This window comes from Silurus aristotelis (genome assembly GCF_946808225.1).
Source record: "Silurus aristotelis genome assembly, chromosome: 5".
NCBI classification, from domain to species: Eukaryota; Metazoa; Chordata; class Actinopteri; order Siluriformes; family Siluridae; genus Silurus; species Silurus aristotelis.
The window spans coordinates 32,010,726-32,038,621 of record NC_139578.1 but is presented as its reverse complement, the minus strand read 5'-3'; the positions used below and the strand labels follow the sequence as shown (position 1 = coordinate 32,038,621).

Sequence of the window (27,896 nt, the reverse complement as noted above, 5' to 3'; positions counted from 1 at the left end):
CGTTCGCTCGTCGTTCACATGAATATTCATTAGGTGCAGGCGTGGCAAGTACCCGACATCGGAGCAGTGCGCATGCGCGAGCGGTCCGCGCGCCCTTCCTGATGCGCGCACACGCATACACACAGAGAGGGAGTGAGAGCGCGCGCGAGAGCGAGCAACAAGCCAGCGCCAAGATGGCGGACCTGGGCAAGAAGTACTGCGTGAACTGCCTGACGGACGTTACGAACCTGCGGCTGCGCTGCACCGACTGCCCGGACATCGAGCTGTGTCCCGAGTGTTTCTCCGCCGGCGCGGAAATCGGCAACCACCGGAGATGGCACGGCTATCAGCAAGTGGACGGCGGCCGATTCACTCTCTGGGGTCCCGAGGCTGAGGGAGGATGGACCAGCAGGGAAGAGCAATCGCTCCTCGATGCCATCGAACAGTACGGATTCGGCAACTGGGTAAATCATTCCGAACTTCTGTCTTTCACTTCAGGTGTGCGATTGTTAATGCCTGGATGTGAAGGAGATATATTAAAGTTAGTCTATCTGTCTATCTACCTGTCTGTCTGTCTGTCTGTCTGTCTGTCTGTCTGTCTGTCTGTCTGTCTTTCTATCTACCTGTCTGTCTGTCTATTTTATTCTCTCTCTCCTCCTGGATTCTTACTTTCTGTTTGTCTATCTTTTCTAAAGATTCTTTTCTCTTCATACCCCCCTCTCTCTCTCGCTCTCTCTCTTTCTCGCTCTCTCTCATTATTAAATTTTCTCTCGGTTGGTTTCAGTCTTTCTGTTTTTCTCTGTCTGCTTTCTTTTTATCTCTGTATGTGTCTGTCCATTCGTCCGTCCAACAAAAAGATTAAAAGATATAAAACAGCTTCATTCATAGTTTTAATAGTTCAGACAGACAGCAAATCATCAATTAACTTGAGTGCCTTCAGACTTCTAACACGTGGCCCCTTTCACATACACGCCTTTATAGTGCAAAAAACACATCGAATAAATTCAGACGTTCTTTTCCTGTTGTGTCTGCAGGAAGATGCATCATTGTATAAAAAATAAATGATGCAAATATGTTAAAAACGATGCATCGCAATACAAATGTCAACTTGTATCTGATGCCACAATATATGCTACAGATGTAACAATCAACTTTCATTCATCCGTTAATTTTCCCAACAATGTTTTCACTCGTACAGCTCCATTTAATTAGATCACACACCCACCACCGTGCTTTACTGTCTCCTACCAAACACACTGTAACTTATCTGAGCTGACCAAATCACATCTTGTTTCCTGGCCAGCGAATGCACTCGTGATCTTCATTAGGAAAGTGGTAGATCGTTGGTTCAGATGTTTGACCTTCTGCTTAGAAGGTTGTGAGTTCAAATTCAAAGCCCTTGAGCAAGGCCTTTAACTGCTCTGTTTTTTATATATATATAAAAATATGAGTTCTATATATAATGACTACCACTTGCTCTGTACCTTGGTCACCAGTCTTCCTGTATCCTCAACGTTGTGAGGTCTTGCAGTCGTTGTTTTTTTAGTTCTTCTGACCGTTTATTTCCATGTGGAGCCAGGATGCCAGACTTGCAGATAGAGGTAGCCTATTGGTCCAGGAGTTCTGGTGTTCGCAGGTCATGTAATAACCATCTTCTTACACATATGTTGGTGGTAACAGGTAAATTAACTTTTCTTAAGCATTTCTGAGTTACATACACGCATATCAATGAAGTGTGTGTGTGTGTTTTAGGAGGACATGGCAGCCCATGTCGGTGCCACCCGCACACCTCAGGAGGTGATGGAGCACTACGTGACTATGTACATCCATGGTAACCTGGGGAAGGCGTGCATCCCTGAGCTGATCCCGAACCGCGTGACGGACCACACGTGTCCAGGCGGGGCACCTCTGTCCCCGAGCCTCACTGCACCCCCGCCGCCCCTTGAGCTCAATCCGGCCGAGCAGCAGCAGCTCGGGTACATGCCGCTCCGCGACGACTACGAGATGGAGTACGAGCAGGAGGCGGAGCTTCTTGTCAGTGGCCTGTCCGTCAACTACGATGACGAGGACGTTGAACTCGAGATGAAACGCGCCCACGTCGATATGTACGTGCGAAAGCTGCGCGAGCGGCAGCGCCGGAAAGACGTCGCCCGTGACTACAACCTCGTGAACGCCTTTCTCGGGCGCGAAAAGAAAGACAAAGGGGCCGGAGGCACCGGCGCCGGTTTGGCCACGCCCACCGCAGGGTCGGCGTCCTCGGGTTCTGGGAAGCGTAAAATCACGAAGGAGGAGCGTGAGCAGAGGACGAAATTGCGGGCGATCTGTCAGTTTATGGCGTTTCGAGAATTCGAGGACTTTTTCGACAACATGCACAAAGAGCGAGTGCTACGCGCCAAAGTGCGTGAGCTCCAGCGCTACCGACGCAACGGCATCACGCGTCTGGACGAGTCGGCGGAGTACGAGGCGGCACGGCACAAGCGCGAGAAGCGGAAAGAAAACAAGAGCTCCAAGAGAGGCGGCGGCGGAGGAGGAGGTGGCGGTGGTGGTGGAGCCGGTATTGGAATCGGAGGTGGAGCTAACTCAGGAAGTGGAACCAACGCAGGGGGAGCCAGTGCCATCAAAGAGGAAGGAAAAGATGGTGAATTCTCTGCCATCGAGCACTTACCGGGCTTCGAGTTGCTTTCCGATCGCGAGAAAGTGCTGTGCAACTCGCTGAACTTGAGCCCAACTCGATATTTGACGGTCAAAACCATCATCATTAAGGATCATTTGCAGAAACGGCAAGGAGTCCCCGCAAAGAGCCGCTTACCGGGATACCTGGACAAAATGCTGAAACGGCGCATCCTGAACTTCCTCACAGAGAGCGGCTGGATATCGCGGGATGCCGCGTAACAACTTTTCTAGTGTTTTCTTGTTTATAGGAATGTGAATGTGGCAAAAGGAAACAAAAATGTTGACTACAGTTTTGATAAGGAAAAAATCTGTACATACATATCTATATTTTTGCTAATAAGAATTTTTCTTGTGGTTGGGGGACACCTGGGGGGAGGGGAGGGGAGGGAACGGGGCTTTGCATTCTTTTTATCTAAAATAAAAAAAACCCCATTATTCAGAATTCTATGAAAAATGTAAGAACTTCTGACAATAGCCATAACCTCGTTCAAGGGAGCGTTTGACAATGCGTCTTACCTTTTTAGCATTATTTAGTTTAACATTAAAGACTTGAGAGTCCAGAAATCTTGAGTTCTACCACACTGAATCTGGCTCTAGGTTGATTGGTTACCTGCATTTTTCCAAATTCATCACTGAGATCATAAAATCATTGTGGTTCTACAGAACTTTCTGTTTATCTAACTGGTTCTGGAATCTCTGTTGTAGTTGCCATGGCTTTAGAATCCTCACTGTGGTTCTAGAATCTTCAATGTTCTTTGAAGTAAGTAAGAATGCCTGTTGTGATTCCAGAATTTTCACAGTGGCTCTAGAGTAAGTTAAAGTAGTAAGAAAAATTTCAGTTTTATTTTCAGATGCTTCACTTCTAGAGTCTCCTGACTTATGATTGTTCTAGAATCTTCATTGTTCTACATTCTACAAGAAAACAGTCAGTTGTAAAATTAGAGTCCTCTGGTGTTGGTTTCAGAATCTTCACCGTTCTAAAAATGGTAAGAAGGTCTGTTGTAAATACAGTATCTTCACAACGGTTCTAGAATAAGTAGTGATGCTTCTAGAATGTTCACGTGTGTTCCGAGGAACCAGAGAATAGTGTAATCTTCACTATGGTTCAAGAATTCATGCTCTTCCCCACCAACTATCCCTCAGCATGGTTCTAGGATGATGCTTCTCTGGTTGCTATGGCTCTAGAATCAGCAGAAATCACCCTCCGGTCCTGGTTTAAAAAAGATTTTTGTGGTCATTGATTCCTCAGTATGAGTCTCCCCAGGCACGGTTCTACACTCTGAGTCTAGGATTGCTTCAGGTTCTTTACTGTAGTTCCAAAATTTGTTAGAGGGACATTTCCTGTGGTTCTAGAGTTCTTAGTGCGGTCTTCAAATGTTCTGGCTGGTTCTTTAATGCACAGAATAGTTCTGGAATCTTCAGAGTGGAATCTGGAGCCAGCAGTTTAACCTCTTTCGCACTTTTTGCTATTTATTTTTCTCCACAAATTGGCTCCTTTAGATTCCTTCGAATAATCATAACTTTGACAGCCGAACAGAAGCATTATGAGATTCCAGACATCCTGAAAAACCACAGACTATTTCATTCAGAAAGAGGCTGCACTGGATGCGTAACATTTTTGGCCATTGTTTCGATCGAAAGGTCTTCTCAGGTTTTTTATTATAAGCGACAAAACATCACTGCATAGATTAATTACTCTAGGAGAGCAGTTCCATAATCCTGGTCACTGGATGAGGATGAAACTGTCAGGTGTAATATATTCTTCAAGATTTCCCAGGAAAATGATACATTTCTAGACTGTAACAAAGCAAGCTGAAGTCTACATTCTTTCTTAGTGCACTTCTTTAACGCGGTCCTCTGGGATTCTTCGGAAGTTAATCTAGAGTCCATCTGTTCGCTCATTAAAGTTGTTAGAGGTTCCTTCGAGTTGTTGAGTCAGTAGTCTCATCAACCTGGTTCAACAATCTTCAGAGTGACAGAAGTCTCCACAAAGTATTTCCAGATTTAAGAAAACTTTCTAAGTATGCTCCGCTGGCTCTCTGGTCTGTTTCTGGAATGGTTCGACCCAATGACCCCCGAATTGTCTGCATGATTACACCTTCCCAATTCTGCCTCTACAATTGTTTACTGTTTTCTTGGATGTGCAGAGTGATAAGTTTACCTTGAACCAGGTTCCTAGAAGTGTCCATTTTATTCAGTATGGTTTTGGAATCTTCACTCTTGGTCTCCAACCGTTAATACTGTGATTCTATGATGCTCAGACCAAGACGGTCCTCTTAGGATGACTTCAGTGCAGTTCCCTCAGAGTGACGAAAATTTCCCTGGCCTAGTTCCGAGATGAGATGAAATGATAGTCGAGTATTCTAGAAACTTCTAAACTATTAGCTTTTTTTCCCCATGGGTGTTTTTCTAATCATCAGTGAGCGATGGGTTGTGGTTCCTGAATCTTTATTGCTGTTCTGGAATCCTGAGGGCATTGTTATTCTCACCAGCATGGGTCTAGAAACTTTCCTGTGGATCTAAAATCCTCAGAGCGATCACGGTGTCTCGTAACACTCTAGAACCACAGCAATGTATCTTTAGAATAAAAGTCTTTCTTAGTGAAGTTCTAGAGTCTTCACCCTCAGTCCAGCTTTTGTACAAGCCCTACCCTGGATCTCCAAGCTCATGGATGGATCTAGGATACTTTTCCAGATACTTTCCCAGTTCAGCTCCAGCGAAGTGATTGGCCAATACGTCTTTACGCATGATCACGTTTTATCACTTTTTATTTATTTTTGCCACAAATGTTTAATTTTGCCCAAGATGAGGATGTTCAGAGGACATCTGTGGCCTGAGTGTGAAGCTTTTAATTAGGGACCATCCTGTCTAATAGAACGTGAGGACGTCCGTGGTAACAGTGCCGATAACTGATGTGTAGATACACTGTTTTGCCAAAAGTATTGGGACACCTGAAGATGTGGTTCTTCACCAAATTTTCCCTCATAGTTTTGTAGGAGCTCTTTGGATGCAGGAGGATGAATTTTTTTCCTATAGTGGAGACCCAAACCTGTTCCAGCAGGACAATGCCAAGTTCATAAAGATCTGCTTTCCGTGGGTCAGAGTGGAAGATCTCCTCCCATAGAGCTCTGAAACTTTTCACAGGCCTCCTCTCGTCTCTGAACCAGCACAAATCTCCACAATCCAGTAGAACATCTTCCCAGAAGAATGGCCCCCTTAAACGAGGAAATGGGATGTTCAAAAAGATCTCATTCTCAGGTGTCCACATACTTTTGGCAATAAAATAGCCGTTGTTTTTGTTTCTCTTTCTGTTATTCAACGACGCAACGATTCTTTTTTCCCTTTCACGTTTCTGTCACTTTTCCATCCCTTCCCCTCCGCTCGAGAGCTTTCATGCAGCTCTTCAGACCCGAGGCTCCGTCCCATTTAAATGCAAATGACTCGGCGTGAAGGCTGACTCAAGGGCTGAATACGAACGAGGAAAGAAGTTCACGAGTGTTTTTCTCTCATCTTTTACGCTTTTCTTTTCAGTCGCACTATTGGTGCTTTTTTTCTTTTTCTTTTTTTTTATTCCCTAAACATTTTTTTTGGGTCAAGGAAATAAGGATTTATTTACCAAAAAAAAAAAAGAAAAGGATTTCCTCTCACATTTTCTTCACACAGTTATGAAAATTTTTTTTTTTTTTTTTTTTTTTTTGGGGGGGGGGGGGATAAATTCTGAATCCAAAGCCCAATGTCATTTATTTATTTATTTTTTTGTTTATTATTATTATTTCTCCATAAATTAAATATTCCTATTTTAAAGCTCTGCATTTCTTTTTTTTGTTTTAAGAAAATGTACATACTTTTTTGTAAAATAATTCCAAATGTGTACAAAATAGGGCTGAAAACACGAAGAACGATCTGTGAATTGTAAATTATTTTATTCCTAAAGCATTTTTTTATTCTTTTTTTTATATATATATATATATATATATAAATAAAATGGGGGGATACAGAATTTTCTTTCCCGTCTCTCGGTTCGGTCATGATGCTGTTGAATTTGGTAGCGAATCGTTTTTTGTTTTGTATAATAGCGTGGGTTTTGTTGGAAAGGTCACAGATGTTGAACTATTTTGTATTAAAGTGTTTATACTGAGCCAGTTGTCTTTATTCCTGTTCTCTTTGAGTTTCCACACAAGTGTGGATTAAATACATTTTTCCAATAAAAATCCTGCTTTAGCATGAAGAACAGCTTTACACACTCTCAGCGTCCGGACGCTGCGTTTCTCCAAACGTTCAGCTGAAATTCTTTGTTTTTCCTCAAAGATGTTCTTCGCTAGTTGGAGTTTTTCTTCTTCATCTCAGAGCAGTTCAGTAGGATTGAGGTGCAGTGACTGGGCAGATCGTTCCATAATAAATATCACTCCAGACGTCTGTCTGCTCTCTAAATAACACGTACAGAACTCATACACTTTGACATGTCGTACGGTGAAGTCGCTTCCAATGAGCCGCAGTCCAGACACACATCTTGAATTTTCTTTCACTCGTTTACTGTCCAATTCTTCAGAGTGTTTGTATAAACAAAACATGAGTGTGTGTAAAAAAACATCAAAGACTGTTTCCGATGGATGGATGGATGGATGGATGGATTAGATAGAAAAATAGATAGATAGATAGATAGATAGATAGATAGATAGATAGATAGATAGATAGATAGATAGATAGATAGATAGATCGACTGGTTGATTAATTGGTTGGTTGATTAATTGGTTGGTTGACTGATTGATTGATGGTTGATGGTTGGTCGATTGATTAACTGGTTGGTTGTTTGGTTGATTGATGATTGGTTGGTTGATTGATTAATTGGTTGGTTGATTGATGATTGGCTGATTGATTCATTGATTGATTGATTGATTGATTGATGTACACATGGCTGGATGGTTAAAACAGGTTTTATGAGCTTTATTCAGGGGTGAGTACCTACCAAAAGTGCTCCAAGAATGAACACTACATTACATTTGCATCACATTTACATTTGCAGCATTTAGAAGACGCCCTTGTCCAGAGCGACGTACAAAAGTGGACACCAGGTGAACTTCAGAGGCACTCAAGGCTCGTTGATGCTAGCTAAGACTGACTCGTATGGTCTGATACTGCATATAAAGAGCAGAGCCAATGCTTTGTGGTGACGGTGTTTCCTGCTAGCAGAAGGACAAAGCTTGAAAAATCCCAAAAATCCAAACTGCAACAGAGCGTTCAGGAATGCTTTGAGGAACGTGACATAGGTGTGGTTTTGGCCTCCAGATTCCACAGAACGTCTTTGGGACATGCTGGATGAACAAGTCCATGGAAGCTCCACACCATCAGAGTTTTTTTTTGGTAACACAATATCGAAGATACGATACTTGATACAGTATTGATGACACAATAAGTTCTCTGAATGATGTAAAGACCATGGATCATTAAGTCACAGGGCTGACCTAAACCGTTTTTCACTCCCTACATCAGTGGACTACAGAGTGTGTGATCTGACATCTCCTGCACCCTTCCTAGTGCACCAGTGTGGATTATTACCCAAAAACATGGTGTACCGAATAACCTTCAGATCAGGCGCAGTCCGAAAACTCGCCCTTGCCCTCATATGCGCTGCAACCAAACTTCAGAAGGTAGGCGAGTTCACGAGCATTGAATCTGATTGGATGACTCTCAAAATACGTCACGACCAAGAACGATGCCTATTGGTCGACCGTGTTCGTCCCGCCCACCTTTTCCCCTGAAGTTCAGGTGCGCTCCATGTGAGAGCTTTGAGTTAAAGATGGCGGCCTTGTGTGTTCGTGCGGTGAGGAGTCTACTCACAAACCCTTCGCTTTCACGGTGAGGTTTTTCACGTTTTATATCCAATTTATGTTTATTATTGCGCTCAGCGTGTTTAAAAACGATTTTAGATCCAACCCGAGACTTTTCTCCTCTGCCTGGTGTCTTTATTTGAACGCCCCAGAAGCCAGAGCCGTTAGCGCAGTCAGGGCCGTATCCCAAATCCCCCGCGTAGTCCCTATACAAGTGTACTTCACCGAGTGTTACAGAGGGGGGAGCTATGCGCCCTATCTAGTGCCCTCTGTCGAAAATCAACCGCCATTTAGGATTTAGCTTTAAGTAGTCGAAATATTCCTATTTATATTTGAATGTATTCTGAAATTTATACATAGTGAAATTATGAAGTGTGTGTGTATTAAATAGAAAAAAATATATACATATGTAAATTATAATAAACTTCATAATGTCATTGTACACACATGACGTTATGAAGTGTAAAATAGTGTAATGAATTTAAAGTTTGGTGTAATTATGATGCACATTAATAATATAGTAGTAAATAATATGGTACACAAACAAAAAGCATAAAAGTTCCACCCACAATTGAAAAGGAGGCAGAAATGATGCATAAAAAACCAATCGGTTAATAACAACATTTAAGCCTAGTGTTCTGAAGTGGATGTATTAATAATAATGACAGGAATAAATGATGTGTTTATGAGAGCTGAAAAGGTGTCGGTCAGTAGAGTAAAGTGCAGTAAACCAGATGATGTGGACCAGGACCAGGTTCATGAACCAACACCAAGCTGAAAGGACACTACACTGCTGCACGTGCGATGCACAGTGATGGTGTAAATGATTTGTCTGAATAATAATAAATCTAATTTATTATATAAAGTGTTTCTGAGGGACGCTGTTCCGCATGAAAAAAGCATTTCATTCGATAAGTGTGAACCGAACAGTGCAAATACATGCACTTTATACATCCTTATATACAGGCTGAATATAGATAGATAGATAGATAGATAGATAGATAGATAGATAGATAGATAGATAGATAGATAGATAATATAGTATATGATATCATATGGTTGTGGATAATGGTGTATGACGATGGTGTATTGTGATGTTGTGGATAATGTTTTTTTTTTTGTGGTTTATGATATATGATGGTTTGTGTGATGGTGTATGGTGGTGAATAATGGTGTATGGTGATGTTTGGTGGTGAATAATGGTGTTTGATGGTGGTAAATGTATAGTGGTGGTGTATGATGGTGAATAGCGGTGTATGGTGGTTTATGATGTATGGTTGTGAATAATGGTGAATGGTGGTGTATGGTGATGTAAATTGGTGTATGATGGTGGTGATTTTTAATAGTGCTATGATGTTGGTGAAAGTGTGTAATAGTGGATTGTGTGGTGTGAGGTGTTGAATGATGGTTGTGTATTATGATTGTGTATGATGGTGTATGGTTGTGAATAATGGTAAATGATTGTGTATGATGGTGTATGGTTGTGAATAATAGTGTATGATGGTGGTGTATGATTTTGAATAGTGCTGTATGATGTTGGTGATAGTGTAATGATGGTGGTGTCTGCTGATGTATCATGGTAAAAGGTGGTGTGTTGCGGTGAATGGTGGTGATGGAGAACTGTTGGTGTGGTGATGGTGAATGCTGGTAAATATTGGTTTAATAATGGTATATGGTGGTGAATGATGGTTGGTTAAGCATGTATAGCTTTACTCTGCTGGTCCTGGCTTTTGATAAGCCCCGTACATCTGAAAAGGTTCAGTATTTAAAACAAATAAAAGAATAAATATCTGTTTGTTCAGGAGGCCGCCGAGGCTCCTGTGCACAGCGGCGCAGCAGAAAAGCTCAGGAGGAACAGAAGAAGAAAACGGTGGAGCTCAGAAACCGGAGCAGGGCACGTGTGAGAATGCGTTATCCGAGGAGAAAGTTCAGCTCGAGGAGCAGCTGAAGGAACTCACGGTATGGAGACGGTGTTTTAGACCATTTTGGCTGAAAACACTCTCTGACCAATCACAACACAGAGCTCAAAAAAGTGTGTGTGTGTGTGTGTGTGTGTGTGTGTGTGTGTGTGTGTGTGTGTGTGTGTGTGTGTGTGTGTGTGTGTGTGTGTGTGTGTGTGTGTGTGTGTGTGTGTGGTTGCAGGATAAATACAAGCGAGCTCTGGCTGACACGGAGAACCTCAGACAGAGGGGGCAGAAGATGGTAGACGATGCTAAACTTTTTGGTAAGAAAACTCTGAGTCGTCTTCTCCCTGTCGGGGGGGGGGGGGGGGTGTGAGTGAGAGAGACACGATAGAGTAAATGTTTCTTTATTTACTCTTTATTCTCTCACATACACTAATTTCTTTTCTCTCATAAAGATGAACGTGAGAATGACTTCTGTTTATTCCCCTCGTCTCTCTGTTTCCTCTTTAATCGTGTTCTGAAGGAATCCAGGGTTTCTGTAAAGACCTGCTGGAGGTGGCGGACATCCTGGAGAAGGCGACGCAGAGCGTCCCGAAGGAGGAAGTGAGCTCTCAAAACCCTCACCTGAAGAGCTTGTATGACGGCCTGGTGATGACGCAGGTGCAGATTCAGAAGGTTTTCTCTAAGCATGGCCTGGTGAAGCTCGATCCCCTCGGCCTCAAGTTTGACCCCTACGAGCACGAGGCGCTCTTCCAAATCCCCATCGAGGGCCAGGAGCCTGGCACCGTCGCCACGGTTACCAAAGTGGGCTACAAGCTGCACGGCCGTACCTTGCGGCCTGCGCTGGTGGGCGTGGTCAAAGCTCCGTAGGGAACGGTCTGAACTCGAGCGAACCGTACGGACTACGTGACGCGACGTGAATTTCTGATTGAGTATATAACTGATTATATGGTAACTATCGAGGAGGACGTTTGCGAGTCACACACACGTTTTATTTTTTTGGTTCATTACGTGTAACGTTTACTGTGGCTTTTATTCGGATTGTAAACGTACAGCTGAGAACCGAGAAAAGGGGGCGTGGCCAGCGGAAAGTGTGAATGCATTTCTGACTTTGTTGATGTTTAGAAATGGAAAAAAAAATGGGTCCATGAAATCTGCTGTAGTAATCTATCACTTTGTATATTCAACTATTTCAACGTCTTGTCTTTTGTCTTCTGTCTTCATTCTCTGCTCCAGCTGTCAAAAAGCATGAAAGCAAGTTCACACACCAGGCTGGACACACCTTTTCCCTCAGATTGTCCTTATTCTTTTAATTATTTTAACTTTAATACTGAAGAATCCAAACTATAAAAGAACATGCATTGGGGGGGGGAAGGGTGTTAAAGATCCCAGAACTGGGTTTATAGCAAAGCACCTAAATTCAGCTTCGATGCAGCACACCAAACTCCTGGCATTCTCTCATCACATTCACCTGGAATGGGTTTCAGATCACAGTGACATCTCTTGCCTGTTTACTGTGCTTTAGAACATCCGTTGTCTTGTGCAGAGTCAATAGTCTTAATAGTTCATATTATGGCAAAGACAGTCCATCTTTACTTTAAGTAATCAGCAGTCAAGCACTTTAAATGTATCTTGGACTCCCTACCATCAAACACTGATGAAACAGGTTCTTCTGAGGGCCGTCCCCAGATAGGAAGACCAAGAGCTACCTCTGCTGCACAGGAAACGTTTATTTGAATTACTAAAATTTAACATCTACTGTTCAGAGGAGACCAGGCCTTTGTTGTCGGCTGAGTCCAAATTTGAGAGCTCTGGTTGTAACAGCCATGTCCTGACTGTGCGGTTCCCACTGTGGAGCATGAAGGAGATGGTGTGAAGGTGCTTTGCTGATAATTACTCCAAATCTACGCCACACTTAACCAGCACGGCCGTGCATCTGGTTTGCACTTATTAGGTCCATCGTTTGATTTTCAATAGCAAATCCCCAAAACACGTTCTGTAAGACCATTGTCCAAGAAGGAGAGTGATCGAGTGCTGGATCAGATGATGTGGCATCTACATTTACCCCATCGCAATCCAGGTGAGATGGTTTTATATATGTTGGACTGAAGAATGGAGGAAAAGCAGCCAACAAGCACTTTTTTGGGAACTCCTCAAGATTGTTGGAAACCCATTCCAGGTGATGACTGAGGCTGAGAGAGAGAACGTGAGCTGCCCTACTATATTTTGAGTTATTCAACACGTTTTTGTCTGCCACATAATTCCATGTTTGTACTGGGACAGGTTCGGGTCTCCTGGTTCAAGTGAAGGGAAAATATCATGCCACAGCCTCCAAAGACCACCAGTAAGTGGGTGTCCGAATATTTTTGGGGGATACCATGTATGTTGTATGGTTTTCTAAGAAGGGGTTCGGCAAACCTCTGAGAGGACAGGCACACGTCACACGAGCGAGAACTTGCACAAGGTACACAACGGATGTGTCCATGGATGTGTTTGTTTTTTTTGTTTGTTTTTACATTTAACTGCTTTCAGATTTCTTGAAAATACTCCTGAAAGCCAACAGAAGGTGAGGTTATGTACATGTTACCATGTCCACATGCTAACCTGTTAACCTTGCATCTACATCACCTTTTTCTCCAGGACTCACGCAGTCCACACACATTTGCCCATTTTTTCCTGCAAGAACATTTGTTGTATTAAAAAAAAAAGATCCAAGACTGAAAAATGTCAGTTTTCTCAGCATAAAATGGTGTTGCACAGAAAAAGTCGTATTGACATGGATTTACTTTTTCAATGAACAAAGGACATGATGTTTTTGTGGGGACTCAAGAATATAAATCGCAAGGTAGCACAGGTACACATAAACGAGTAATGCATTTTTCTGAAAGCAGTTGTGCAATTTATATGTAGCTGCAAGCAGCGATTAAGGGGTCCAAGCACCACTTTCATTCGGTTTTGGGATAAAAATGTAATTCACACACATTTATTGACCAAAAGTGTTGGGACACCTGAATAAAAAACAAACAAAAAATGCACACATTTTTGTAGGACGTCTTTGGATTCAGGAGCAGGACATCTTTCCTTCAGCTGAACTAGGAGCCCCAAAGCTGTTTCATAATTGTATAACACCCTTTGTGGTTGAATGAGCACAAATCTCCACATAAATCTAGTTTAAGATCTTCACAGAAAAGTGGATGTTATTAGAACTGCACATGGGGATTTAAATCAGATGAGATGTACAAAAAGCATATAATGTTTGTAGTCTAAAGTTTAAAATGGTTTACAAAATTCCAAATGAATTAAGATTTCTGATGAATGGAGACGACCGAAGTGATTTTTCTGAGCTGACGGCAGTCGGGGATCTCAGAAGCCCCACTTCAGGCAGTTGTAAGTCATTCTGATGAACTCGCGAACCAGACTAACACGGCGTCACTAACCTTTATAACGGCTACAAACGACTTACTTGAAGCTGATTTGTTTGCAGACGGGACCCATTTCTTCTTTTTGATCCGTAAGGATTTCAGCTGGAGTTTGACTGAACAGGTAACAGCAGTCCTCTTTGGTCTTCGCAACTGCGTTTTAAAAACAAGTGTTTAGTATTGTACAGTATTTCAAGGTTGAAACCACAAAGCGGCTGTTTTAAATATAATATAAAGTGCATTACACTATACAGCCAGAAGTACTGGATCTTCCCTCGATTTGAACCAGGAGAGCCAAGCTCCATGAAGATCTGATTTCCATGGGTTGGACTCGAAGATCTCGTGCTGAAGAGCTAAAACCTTATCGAACTGCATCCCAGACCTTCTCACCTCACCAACATCAGTACCATACATTATTACCACCCTTGTAGCTGAATGAATCTCCAGACATCCCAAAATTTAGTGGAACATCTTTTGAGAAGAGCAGAACTTTTTATAACGGAGATTAAATGTGGAGTTAACCAGCTCGTCCAACAGCCTTTTCATGGAAGTCGCGGTGATCACACGTTTTTTTTTTTTTACACATAATGTGAAGCTCTTGTATCTGCATTTCTGTTGGCTGTTTAGGTCAAGTATTAGTAGATGTATGGAGTGATTAGTGACTTACCTATAAACCTGTTGAAGGACATGTGTGGAATTTCACCAACGCCCTGTTTAGGTGCGTAACCTGGAACCAAGAGACGGAAAATACAGTATTGACATCAAACCAAATCTATAAATGTCACTGAGTCACTGATAAATAGGTCATTCAGAAGAAAATGACTGATGACCCCTGAATTAATAGCAATCAGTTTCTAACTAATGAATCATTTCATAATTATAAATCTAATAAAATATCGTGTCAGCAGTCATTCATGCGGCCGTGTGCAAAATCACAATCCTACAAAACAACTACTTTAATTAGGAACAATATTCGGCGATCATGTATTTATTTACTAATCATCAGACGCCTATTTAAAATATTGCAGGTTTCTTACCTTCACCACCGTCTTCCAACACTTTCTTTTCTGATCTCAAAAAGTCTGAGCAAAATACTGAGTAGCACCAATCAGAGGACACATTTTTATGATGTCATCATGTGGAACTTCATACAAAGTATTTTACAGGATTTTAAAACTCCAACAATACAAAACAATAAAGTATTTTTATACAAAATATGAAATCGGGGTTTTTTTTTTTTTAACCCTCTCGAATACAAATGACAGAGTCGTGTTTTCTATTTAAAACACATGTCTCATAAATCCTACTCATAACTGTAGTGTTCGAATTGTTCTAGATATAAACATATACATCCAGTTTTTTGAAGGGTGCCAATAAATCTGGACTTGAGGAACTCTGGTCCTGAGCTCTTAAAAGCAACAGAGGGAGGATTTACCTTTAACCAGACACCAGTCGTAAGATTTGAAGACGTTCTGCACCCATTCATTGCTGTGTTCTTCACACAGACTGGTGGTGGTCTTCACCCTACAGAGAGGAACAGAATTCTGTGTTTCAAAGCAAAATCCAATCATTCAGAACATCTGAAGCCTAATGATCACAAAGTCTCCCTCCTCCACTCATCCCTCCATCCTCCACCACTCCTCCACTCATCCCTCCATCCTCTACCACTCCTCCACTCATCCCTCCATCCCCTACCACTCCTCCACTCATCCCTCCATCCTCTACCACTGCTCCACTCATCCCTCCATCCTCCACCACTCCTCCACTCATCCCTCCATCCTCTACCACTCCTCCCTCCATCCTCTACCACTGCTCCACTCATCCCTCCATCCTCTACCACTCCTCCACTCATCCCTCCATCCTCTACCACTGCTCCACGTATCCCTCCATCCCCTACCACTCCTCCACTCATCCCTCCATCCTCTACCACTGCTCCACTCATCCCTCCATCCCCTACCACTCCTCCACTCATCCCTCCATCCTCTACCACTGCTCCACTCATCCCTCCATCCTCTACCACTCCTCCACTCATCCCTCCATCCTCTACCACTGCTCCACTCATCCCTCCATCCTCTACCACTCCTCCACTCATCCCTCCATCCTCTACCACTGCTCCACTCATCCCTCCATCCTCTACCACTCCTCCACTCATCCCTCCATCCTCTACCACTCCTCCACTCATCCCTCCATCCTCTACCACTCCTCCACTCATCCCTCCATCCTCTACCACTGTTCCACTCATCCCTCCATCCCCTACCACTCCTCCACTCATCCCTCCATCCTCTACCACTGCTCCACTCATCCCTCCATCCTCTACCACTCCTCCACTCATCCCTCCATCCTCTACCACTCCTCCACTCATCCCTCCATCCTCTACCACTGCTCCACTCATCCCTTCATCCTCTACCACTCGTCCCTCCATCCTCTACCACTCCTCCACTCGTCCCTCCATCCTCTACCACTCCTCCACTCATCTCTCCATCCTCTACCACTCGTCCATCAATCCCTCTATCCTCTACCACTCCTCCACTCATCCCTCCATCCTCTACCACCCCTCCACTCATCCCTCCATCCTCTACCACTCCTCCACTCATCCCTCCATCCTGTAACACTCCTCCACTCATCCCTCCATCCTTCACAAATGCTCCACTGATCCTTTTATTCTCTACCGGTCCTCCACTCATCCCTCCATCACTCCTCCATCAATCTCTTTATCCTCTACCACTCTGCCACTCATCACTTCATCCTCTATCACTGCACCACCGATCCCTCTACCAATTCTTCCCTCTTCCTCACATAATCTTTCTATTCTCTCATCTCTATTCTTTACCACTCATCCCTCCAGCCTCTACCACTCTCTCCTTTATCCTCTACCACTCCTCCACTCATCCCTCCATCCTCTACCACTCTGCCACTTATCCCTCCATCCTCTACCACTCCTCCACTCATCGCTCTATCACTCCTCCATCAATCTCTTTATCCTCTACCACTCTGCCACTCATCCCTTTATCCTCTATCACTGCACCACCGATCCCTCTACCAATTCTCCCCTCTTCCTTACATAATCTTTCACTCCTCCACACATCCCTCCATCCTCTACCACTGACCCTGAAGAGATTTGTAAACCAGAATAAAGTAATCAAATATAAAATGTAAATAAAAGGTAAACACTTGCATGGACACACGTTCTGGACAGTTCACTCCATGTTCTTTATGTGTGGCTGAAGGTCTATCAGACGGCAGTGTGAAAGAGAAGTGAACACAACATCCCTCTGGGTTTGGACCTGCATGTGAAGAACAGATGAATTGTGATTTCAGCTACAAAACATAAAACCACATGTGATGGATATATAATTGAAATAAAAGCACACAATGAAATGTGATGATCAGTTGATTGCACTGATTCAAACCCTGAAGCTGGAGGTGTTACAGATATGGACAAAAGTATTGGCACACCTGACCTTTCTGTATGAGGTTCTTCTGCAATAATAAAGGCACAATTGTTTTCTGGTTCAGGAATTTTTCCTTCACTTGAACTAGAAGATCCAAACATGTTCCAGCATGACCATGCCCCTGTGCACAATGCCAGCTTTATGAAGATCTATTGTTCATGGGTTGGAGTGGTAGGTCTCCTGCTGTAGAGCTTTTGAACCCTTTTGAACACCTTTGGGATAAATACATCTCCAGAAATCTCTACAAAATCTCTTCCCAGAAGAGTGGAGGTTATTATTACAGCAAATAAAGACTTAATATGGAGTGGGCTGTCCACAAAAACTTCATCCATACAGTAAAGTTCAATGGTTGGATTTCTAAACAGAAGATTAAATCAGATCTGAACTCTGCCACACTCTCAGTACTGGGTTCTTGAGCAATTAGACGATTGTAATTTGTTCTGGATTAATGTAAAGTTCATGACTTACGTGAATTTCCTTGTGACGCCTCAGCATGCTGTGGTTCCTGTGTGTGTTCCTGTTGAGGTGCACAGGTTGTAGCTAAACAAGAGATGAAAAACTTTACACTGGAAGTTACAAGGTTACAGCTCTGGATGTAAAGAACTTATATGACCTGCTTGTAAGAAGAAGAAGAAGAAGAAAATGGTTGAAGGAGGAGAAGAAGGAGAAGCAGGAGAAGAAGATGGACAAGGAGAAGAAGAAGGAGGGAAAGGAGAACAAAGAAGAAGAAGAAGGAGGACAAGGAGAAGAAGAAAGATGGGAAGAAGGAGAAGCAGAAGAGAAAGAAAGTGAATAAGGAGAAGAGAAGAAGAAAAAGGAGGAGACAAAGAAGGTGGAAAAGAAGATGCTGGAGGAGAAGAAGAAGGAGGATGAGGAAAAAAAGAAGAAGAAGGAGCAGAAGAAGAAAGAGATGAAGGAAAAGAAGACGAAGTAGAAGGAAGAGAAGAAGAAGGAGGAGACGAAGAAAAAAAATAGGAGAAGGAAAAAAAGCAGAAGGTGTATGAGAAGGAGAAGCAGAACAAGCAGGAGGAGGAGAAGGAGAAGAAAAGGAGGAGGAAAAAAGAAGGAAGTGAAGAAGGAAAAGCAAAAGAAGGGAAAAAAGTAGAAAGAGGAACAGAAGATGGAGGAGATAAAAAAGAAGAATAAACAGAATAGGACAGGGGGAGCAGAAGAAGGAAGAGAGGCAGAAGAGGATGGAGGAGGAGCAGATGAAGGAAGAAAAGAAGAAGAAGGAGAAGCAGAAGAGGACAGGGGGAGCAGAAGAAGGAAGAGAAAAAGAATGATGATGCTAACAGGTGAATTTATCTCCTGATGTTCACTGGAGGTAATAAATCCTGCACGTGTAGATGTTGAAAATGTCCACAGTATTACTGCAGTAACAAGTGGGTTTTTTTTATCACCTTCGGTGGTCTGGAAACGTGTTTCATCACTCAAACAGAAACGCGTCAGAACTTCAGCTACGATTAAACCAAAAACACAAGCGTTCAGAAACACAGGAAATGATGTCTGGCATGAAGAAAACAAATAAAAATGAAATGATTCCTACTTACTGTTGCTCAGTGTGTGGCTCTGAAGGATCAGGATAACCAGGAGGAGAGAACTAGAAGAAGAGAACATCACTGCAGCAGCTGATGGTGAGAATGATGGTGGTGATGATAATGCTGGTGGTGTGAAAAGCGAATGAAAATGGAGTTGGCTGTTTTTTTTGTAAGGAAACGGACAAAGGTTATGAAACTCTTACTCATCATACGCCTGTCTTGTGGTTGAGGCTGAAGCAGCAGAGCACCAGAGGCATTCTAAAAATATATTTCCTTTTATTCTGAGACCTTCATGAGACCTTCCTGACTTCTCAGATCGTTTTAGGTGCAGCATTTTAGTATGAAGTAAATTAAATTGATCAACAAGGAACGCAGTGTGAGTTAACATGCATTGGGGTTCTACTGAGGGGTCGAATATTCTTATCTGGTCCTTCAGAAAGTCCAACTGAGGAGTTGAGGGGGTAAGGGCCTCGCTCAAGGGCCCAGCAGTGGGAGATTGGTGGTGCTGGGATTTGAACTCACAACCCAGTTTTGTGTCATCAACAAATGTGTTCCTCTTTCGGGAACAAAAAAAAGTCGCAATGAGTGACTTTTCCACCCAGATGGCGTTCTTTCCCCAATTGTATAGGATGCCTTTGGATGCTGTAGCATGAAATTGTCCCTCTGAACTAGGAGACCTTTTCCATCATTACAATGCAAACCCTGTGCACAAAGCCAGCTCCATGAAGATCAGCTTTCCATGGGTTGAAGGTGAAGATCTCCTACTATAGAGCTTTAAACTGAACACATTTGGGCACACACCAAGCATATAAGCAGGTGTCCACAAACATTTGGTCAAAATTTGAAAAAACTGATTGGTTTGTTTGATTCGAGTAAGTGTGTGTGTGTGTGTGTGTGTGTGTGTGTGTGTGTGTGTGTGTGTGTGTGTGGCTTGAAGTAAGAAACTGTAACCCAGTGTGGTCATGGATGTGAGGGGGCTGGTCTGTGTGAGGGTTGTGTGTTGTCAGCCTGGTGGTTTTGTGGATGCAGCATGAGGTGTATAAGTTTGCGATGGAGGAAAGATCTTCACAGCTGTCCTTGATATCCACTGCAAGGTCTTGCAACCAGACAAGCAGTAATGGAGTTCCTCGGGATGCTCTCAATGGTCCGTCTGGTAGAAACCATACCAGTGATGTTGCAAAAAGAGGAAGCTGGGGTACCTTATTGACTGTAAAGGATCTGGCCTAGAGGAACAATGCACTTCCTTGACTATAAACTGTGCAAGAAACCAGTTTCTGGAGTTTTTGGGAGAAGAATGTTGTCAAATTTTTGTCTGATATAGGATTCTAACAGCAGTCCTGGGTCTTCTTTGTCATATTTTTCGTTTCAAACTGGGCCAAATAGTTTGAATAGGTGAAATCAAAGCCTCTACAAACCAGGCTGTTGTCATCGATCTACTTTGGTCCACAGGCTATTTTATATGAATTTTGGCTAAGACATGATGGTGGTGTTTCTGGATCATGTTCACGAATGCCTTCTTCTTTCCATAATAGAGATTTAGCCTGCATTTGTGGAGGACATGGCAGACTGTGTTTACAGACAGTGATTTCTGGAGGTGTTAATGAGCTCATGCAGTGATTTCAATTACAGAATCATCACTGTTTTAAACGCAGTGAGGGCCAGAAGATCACAAGCATCTAATATTGCGTTTCGGCCATGTCCCTTTTGCACAGAGATTTCTTCAGTCTTAGAATCTATTGATGATATTCTGTTCTATAAATGATGATATATTTCAAGTTTTTGCCATTTGATGTTGGGGAACATTATTCAAAAACTGTTCGGAATTTTTGACAGTCTTTCACAGATTGGTGAAGTTCTGCCCATATTTTCTTATTACAGTGGTACGTTGTAAGACCCCCCGCGAGGACAGAAAATCCGCAAATTTTGGACGCGAATTTTAAGATCCGCAAATTTTCGGGGGTTCACTATATCTCAAAGACTTTTTATACCCAATCATCCTACTGACCTGCTGTCAATTAACCTCATTATTTGCTAACAAGTAACAATCTCATCCTTGTTACTTCCACTTGCTTTTCCGGACTTTTTTTTTTGCCCTCTCCCAATTTTTTTGAGACGTGTTGCAGCCATCAATTTAAAAATTACCTTTTCTACTTTACTGCGGTTCGAATCTGGCGCCCCCTCTGGTTTATAGCGGAATTGCATTTGCCACATAACTAATTAGTTTGGCTGATTTTCCAAAAAACTTATAGGGAATTGTTTTTATGGAGTTTTATGTTGAAATAATGAAATGTATTAATAAAAATATAATTACTAATAATAAAATAAAGTAAACAGTGATGGAGTCACTTTCCGATTGCACTCAGAATGCACTATAAGAGTGGACCGAGAACTGAGCCTTGTGGGACTCGAAAGCAACGTGTGCACGGAGCAGACTTAGAGCTTCTCCATGTTGCCTGATGGAAAGTCCTGTCATGCTGAGACAATCATGTCAGTGCTGCTGAGATTGGACCAGAGGATACAGAGCGTACCCGTGAGGAACATCAGGCTTGAGCACGATTCTGATAATCAGCTTCAGTGTTTCTGTGCCGTGTGCTGGGTCGGAAACTGTTTGTATCCTGGGGTTGAAGAAGGACAAGGACAATCGAGTGTTTTGTTTACACTCAGGAGACAGAATCAGAGACATCGGTTCCTGACATCACAGTGGGCGACTGAGACCTGTTTGTTCTTTTATCACATGGTGCTGAAATCCAGGAAACAGCCTGTTCTACTACTGCTTTGATGTGTGTGTGTGTGTGTGTGTGTGTGTGTGTGTGTGTGTGTGTGTGTGTGTGTGTGTGTGTGTGTGTGTGTGTGTGTGTGTGTGTGTGTTTTAATCATTTTCCTGATCCTGCCAGGCTGTTCTGGTCTGTTAAGAACAATTACGGCCACTAGATGGCGGTGTTTTCTTGTTCATGAGCGTTTTATAATAACGTGAAGTTTAAATACGCACTATGGCAAAAGTATTGGGACACCTGACTTTTCCCACCATATCTGGTTTTGAAAGCGGAACTCAGTGTGGAATGAGAAGTTCAACAGAAGCGCATCTTATACTCAGGTGTCCACAAACTTTTAGCCATAAAGTGTAGCTTTTATATTTGTAAAAGTTTGATAAGAAAAAATGGTCCTTTTTTTTCCTCATTTTCACGCTTTTAACGCTGTGTGTGTGTGTGTGTGTGTGTGTGTGTGTGTGTGTGTGTGTGTGTGTGTGAGTGTCTTTTACTATATACAGTATATGCGCTCATATTAATGTCTTAATATTATTTATTTATCTGCAATAATAAAGTAATATTTATTTTCCTTAATAACAACAACAATAATAATAATAATAATAATAATAATAATAATATATTCATTAATTAATTAATTTAATGTCTGTATTGAAAAAAAATAAAAAATTTAAGCCCTTGTGTGTCAGGCAGAAATGTTCTTTCTTTCTTTCTTTCTTTCTTTCTTTCTTTCTTTCTTTCTTTCTTTCTTTCTTTCTTTCTTTCTTTCTTTCTTTATTCCTCCCTTTTTTCTATCCTTCTTCTGTCCATTCCCCTTCCTTTTTCCGTTTCCAATCAATTAAACAATGAATCAATCAATCTTCCTTTTGTCCTTTCTCTCTCTCTCTCTCTCTCTCTCTCTCTCTCTCTCTCTCTCTCTCTCTCTCTCTCTTTCTCTCTCTCTCTCTCTTTTTCTTTCTTTATTTCTTTAAAGAACACCGGAGAGAGGATGTGAGCGCGCGCCTGTCAGCAGATGGCAGCCCGGTACTCCAGATTTTCGTCTCCTGGCACGCGAACATCACCCGCTCCTCTCCTCCTCTCTCCTCCTCTCTCCTTCTCCTCATCTCTCTCTCTCTCTCTCTCTCTCTCTCTCTCTCTCTCTCTGTCTCTCTCCGCGCGCGGAAGTCACAGTCTACTCGTTCCCAGCAAATCGGTTCTCCGTGGGTTTGGAGCTCCACCACGCACTCTCACGCACACGCACAGAAGAGACACGGGCGCGCGTCATGGCGCACGTCGCGCACCTGTTCGTGGCGCTGGCGTGGATTATTTCGGCGCACGGATCTGACTGCAGCGGCGGCGGTGTCGGGATCGGTGTTAGCGTTCTGGACCGGAGGCACGAGCATCACCGCTTCCTCCAGGACATGGAGGAGAAGGTGGACATGGAGAAAGTGGAGGAGGTGGGGACTGGACCGGGACCGGGACCGGATGCACCGCGGCGGAGCGCCAGGTCCCCGAAAGTGGCGTCTCTGCTGAGCAGCTCGTTCGTGCTGAAAGGCGACGCCGCGCACAACCAGGCGATGGTCCACTGGACTGGAGAGAACAGCAGCGTGAGTGCTCCTCAAACACACGCACGCGCACACGCGCACGCGCATTGACACGCTGATGGTACAGATTGGATCCCAAAGTCAAAACTTTTTTTTAGGACCACTTTCTTTTGTTCCCTATTTATTTATTTATTTATTTATTTATTTATTTATTTATTTATTTATTTATTCATTTGTTGTTTAGTTTGTCACCATAACATCACATTCACACACACACACACACACACACACACACACACACACACACACACACACACACCAATACTCCAGATTTACACGAGGGAACGTGTTTCCTGTAGGACCTTCTCAGGGGTCCTACAGGTTTCTTTTCCATTTCTTACGACAAAGAGTAAATCACCATCATCTTCTTCAGAACATCATGTCATGAACCCCTGGTTACGTGTTTCCAGACAGCATGAAGGTGTGTGAGGGATACGTGCGAGGCGTGTGTGTGTGTGTGTGTGAGGGGTGTTTGTAGGTAACTTTGTGGATGCAGCATGTGGTGTAAATGTCCATGACCCAACTAAGAGAGACACCGATGTCCCCCTGTCCTCACTATCAGCAGTAGGTTCCTGCGGTCAGAGAACCTCAGCTGGAAACGGGTTCCTCGTGGTGTTCCGGTGTTCTGGGTGTTATTGTACTTGGGTTTGTTGGAATAAGTTTCTCTGAAGATGAGACTTTAGTGATGTTCCGGGGTTAAATGCTTAAAACGTCATGGGTGAATCAGACAAAGGTGTGAAGGTTAATAACCAGATGATCACAAGAATTTCGCTCCCCATTAAACTTCTTCAGGCAGTTTAACAGCATTCAGAACATAAACATGCATGGAACCGTCTTTTCCTTTACATTTTCATCCATGACTGTGTATTTGTGCGAAACTTCAGAGCTCTCCAGCAACCAGAAGGTTATGATTCAGTACCAATCTATGGAAAAGTTGGCACCAGGTCGCTTTGGGGATGCAGAGGTTATAATGTTGGAATGGAGAAGTTTGGAGAAGTTTGAAGTTTGGAGACGTGAGTAAGCTAGTGGTGACTTTGGTGAAGGAAAAACTCAGACATCAAGAGGAAGAAACCTTCAGAGGAACCAGACTCGACACCGAAGGTCCATTCATTACAGTTCCATCATTGTTGACGTCCTCAGTGATGGATGCTTCAAAGCATGTTCATGTTCTTGATCCGTTGTAGCAGACTGTTTATATTAATTCTATTCCAAATCCAAGCTCTTTAGTTGCTCAGGATCTTCATGAGGAATCATCCTTAGACAGAGTGGTCTCCAAACGAAGAGAATACCATTCAGAGGTTGGGATGAATCAGGAGGATCTGAAGTGAATAAATAAGGACAGGAGCACTAGTCAGTGGTACCTCTGGATCAGGTTCGACACAGTCAGTGAGAATATTATTTAAATGAACCTGGTCCATGGTGTAGAAAAGGTTGAAGACCCCTGAGTTTCTCTCTTTCTCTGACCTTCAAAGACCTGAATTTAACAGTGATGATGGTCATGTGATCAGATTATCCAATCCATTTCCAATTGTTTGAGATCAGATATGATTTGTGAGGGAAGAACTTCCATATGAAATGACTAATCTGCTGTAGAGTTATAGAAGACTGTGTGTGTGTGTGTGTGTGTGTGTGTGTGTGTGTGTGTGTGTGTGTGTGTGTGTGTGTGTGTGTGTGTGTGATCATCCTGGTGGATCTTATGATCTTCAGGTCAGTAATCTTCAGGTTGTGGACCCCTCAGCATAAAATTGCTTTACTCTTGAACATCTTCATTCCACATCTCCATTTGCTGTTATAAAAACCTCCACTCTTCCACTAAATGTTTCTGGAGATTCCTTCAGCTACAAGAGTGTTAGTCAAATTACTGATAGAGGTAAGATGAAGGTTTCTGGGGTGCAGTCAACATTCATCTCAGTAGGGTTGGATTTCAATGCTTGGAGATCTTCCATTCACTTCTAACTTATGGAAAGGAGATCTTCATGGAGCGCAGGGTGCAGGGCTTGGGTTGGGATGCCGGAACATGTTTTTGGGTCTCCTAGTTTAAGCGAATTGTCCGATCAAGTTTGTGGTAACATTTTGGAGAAGAACCACGAGTGGCTGGAAAAAAATAAAGTGTCCCAATACTTTTGCTTATTAAGTGTATTATTATAACAGTCCAGTATGTTTTTTCCTCTTATACCATACGGATTTACCGGCAAGCACATTGTGTAATTTTTTATCCGTTTATTGTTACATGTAATTTTTCAAAAGCGGAAAAAAACCAACTGACACTGGAGACTCCTTCAGTACATGTTACCCGGATGTCTCTATGACCCTGGAGAAACCTTCACCATGGCAGCCATTAAAAAAAAAATGCTGTACCATTCCAACGGCTCATTCCAGTCCCTGTGAATGAGCCGTTACTATGGCGACGCTAACACATTAATAATAACCCAGAACTCTAGAAAAACCCAATCGGCAGCCCGTGACCAATCAGAGTGCAGAATCGAGAATTGGCGTCCCACCTTCATGGAGACAAAGAGAGCGTTCGCGCGTGAAGACGTTCGAGACGGAATCGAGAGCTCAGACGCTCGTCTTTCTCACAGGAAGCGCTGGTTACGAAAACCGCTGTTTCTTTCCACAAATATGAGAAATGAGATGTGTGTGTGTGTGTGTGTGTGTGTGTGTGTGTGTGTGTGTGTGTGTGTGTGTGTGTGTGTGTGTGTGTGTGTGGGTGCATTCTGTTCGTCTGCCCACGTCTCCTCCTTTCAGTGGGAATGGAGCGGTCCAAAGGTGCCGTTACAATTGCTGTTTTGTTCACTCGAAAACTTAGAAAGCCTTTGGGAAGATCACAGTGTGTGTTTGTGTGTGTTTGTGTGTTTTTGTGTGTGTGTGTGTGTGTGTGTGTGTGTGTGTGTGTGTGTGTGTGTCTGTGTGTAGTGGAAATGCCCTTGTTGTGGAAATGCCTGTCACCATGGTGTATGACGGTGACAAGAAAAAGCACAACGATTGAGATGTGAAAGGGAGAGGAAATGAATAACAGTGAGAGAGTAGGAGGGAGAGAGAGAGAGAGAGAGAGAGAGAGAAAGAGAGAGGGAGAGAGAGAGAGAGAGAGAGAGAGAGAGAGAGAGAGAGAGAGAGAGAGAGAGAGAAGGAGGAAAACAAAAAGAAAAAGTGACTGAGAGTGATGGAGAGAGAAAGAAGGAGAGAGAGAGTAAGAGAGAGAGAGTAAAAGATTGATGGGGTGGCAAGGATAGAGTGAGAGTCAGAGAGAAAGAGAATGAGGACAGGAGAGAGGAAAAGAGCGAGTGAGAGAATGACTGAGAAAGCGGTGAGAGAGTGGGAGTGAAGGATGAAGAGAGTGCGAAATAAAGAAAGAAACAGGGAGTGGGAGTGAGAGAACAAAAGAGAGAATTATAGAGTCAGATAATGATGGAGTGACTGCGGAAGTGAGAGGATGATGGCGTGAAAGAATGAGGGAGTGAGAGAATGAGGGAGTGAGGGAATGATGGAGTGAGAGAATAAGGGAGAGAATGAGGGAGAGAAAGAACGAGGGAGTAAGATAATGGGGGAGTAAGAGAATAAGAGAGTGAGAGAATGAGGGAGAGAATGAGAGAGTGAGAGAATGAGGGAGTGAAAGAATGAGGGGAGTAAGATAATGGGGGAGTGAGAGAATAAGAGAGTGAGAGAATGAGGGAGTGAGAGAATGAGGGAGTGAAAGAATGAGGGAGTGTGAGAATGGGGGAGTGAAAGAACGAGGGAGTGAGAGAATAAGAGAGTGAGAGAATGAGGGAGTGGGAGAATAAGAGAGTGAGAGAATGAGGGAGAGAATGAGAGAGTGAGAGAATGAGGGAGTGAAAGAATGAGGGAGTAAGATAATGGGGGAGTGAGAGAATAAGAGAGTGAGAGAATGAGGGAGTGAAAGAACGAGGGAGTGAGAGAATAAGAGAGTGAAAGAATGAGGGAGTGAGAGAATAAGAGAGTGAGAGAATGAGGGAGTGAGAGAATGAGTAAAAGATGGAGGGAAGAAAAGAGTGAAAATGACCATGTAGTTTCTGTAGCAGGAGAACAGAAATGCAGGTACAATGACCAGGTGATTCAGACCAGGATGACTTTTTCTTTCAGGTTCTTTAGATGAAGCTCAGAAGTTGTAGATGGAGAAATTTTTAAAAATGAAAAAAAGGGGTGGGAGAGAAAGGAGGGGTGGAGCTTAACATGCTGATGAGAGAATAAAACCTCAGGTCTCCACCTGTTCCATGCAGTACGTACAGACATTAGAGCATCCACATCTCACATGACCGCCTCGTCTTCTGCTAGAACCTCATATTAACAGACATTCAAAGAACCCAGGTGATAGCTTTTTTCTGCAAGCTCACACAATGATCAGAAAAAACACCTTCTTCTTCTTTTTCCTTTTCAAATTGATGTTCCTGCTTCTTGTCTTCTGGTATTTTTTTCGATCATAAATGAAACGATTCCTGACAAAGACATGAGCGAAGTTATTAGTTTTTAAACCCAGTGGTCTCCACGCGGCCGTCTGCAGGGTCGAATCACATATTACAGTCCGAGCTACATCAGAGAGTCACTCTTTAATAAGATTTAAGGGGCGAAAAGAAAGTAGAAAGAGAGAGAGAGAGAGAGAGAGAGAGAGAGAGAGAGAGAGAGAGAGAGAGAGAGAGAGAGACAAGGTGAACAATGACAAGAAAGGGCTCTGAAGATACAGATTTTTCTTTAACAGACAGACAGACAAGAAGACAGACAATTAACCAGACAGACAAA

General features: G+C 43.0%; 3 protein-coding genes and 1 long non-coding RNA gene across 4 annotated transcripts in view; 3 read left to right on the top strand and 1 right to left on the bottom strand.

Annotated features, from left to right (window-relative positions):
- Positions 1 to 101: 101 nt before the first annotated feature.
- On the top strand, positions 102 to 6,790 carry tada2b (transcriptional adaptor 2B; the record flags this gene model as incomplete). Its single annotated transcript, XM_083542965.1, has 2 exons — positions 102 to 443; positions 1,732 to 6,790. 2 exons carry the CDS (start codon positions 102 to 104, stop codon positions 2,869 to 2,871), a joined length of 1,482 nt encoding a protein of 493 aa, XP_083399091.1. The 3' UTR covers positions 2,872 to 6,790.
- A 1,575-nt stretch (positions 6,791 to 8,365) lies between these two features.
- grpel1 (GrpE-like 1, mitochondrial) lies at positions 8,366 to 11,580 on the top strand (the record flags this gene model as incomplete). Its single annotated transcript, XM_083542950.1, has 4 exons — positions 8,366 to 8,508; positions 10,283 to 10,439; positions 10,623 to 10,704; positions 10,908 to 11,580. The coding sequence occupies 4 exons, from the start codon at positions 8,366 to 8,368 to the stop codon at positions 11,252 to 11,254; spliced, it is 729 nt and encodes a 242-aa protein (XP_083399076.1). The 3' UTR covers positions 11,255 to 11,580.
- Positions 11,581 to 16,984: 5,404 nt separating this feature from the next.
- LOC310726925 lies at positions 16,985 to 19,628 on the bottom strand. Its single transcript, XR_014533875.1, has 4 exons — positions 18,806 to 19,628; positions 18,656 to 18,712; positions 17,724 to 17,795; positions 16,985 to 17,087 (listed from the first exon to the last, which is right to left on the bottom strand). It is a non-coding gene; the product is annotated as an uncharacterized lncRNA (long non-coding RNA).
- Positions 19,629 to 22,524: 2,896 nt separating this feature from the next.
- Positions 22,525 to 27,896, top strand: part of sorcs2 (sortilin-related VPS10 domain containing receptor 2) — a 151,815-nt gene continuing 146,443 nt past the window's right edge. Inside the window, exon 1 of the mRNA XM_083542625.1 lies at positions 22,525 to 23,144. Within this exon, the coding sequence (XP_083398751.1) occupies positions 22,821 to 23,144 (324 nt within the window). The 5' untranslated portion in view covers positions 22,525 to 22,820. The remainder of the gene's footprint in view (positions 23,145 to 27,896) is intronic.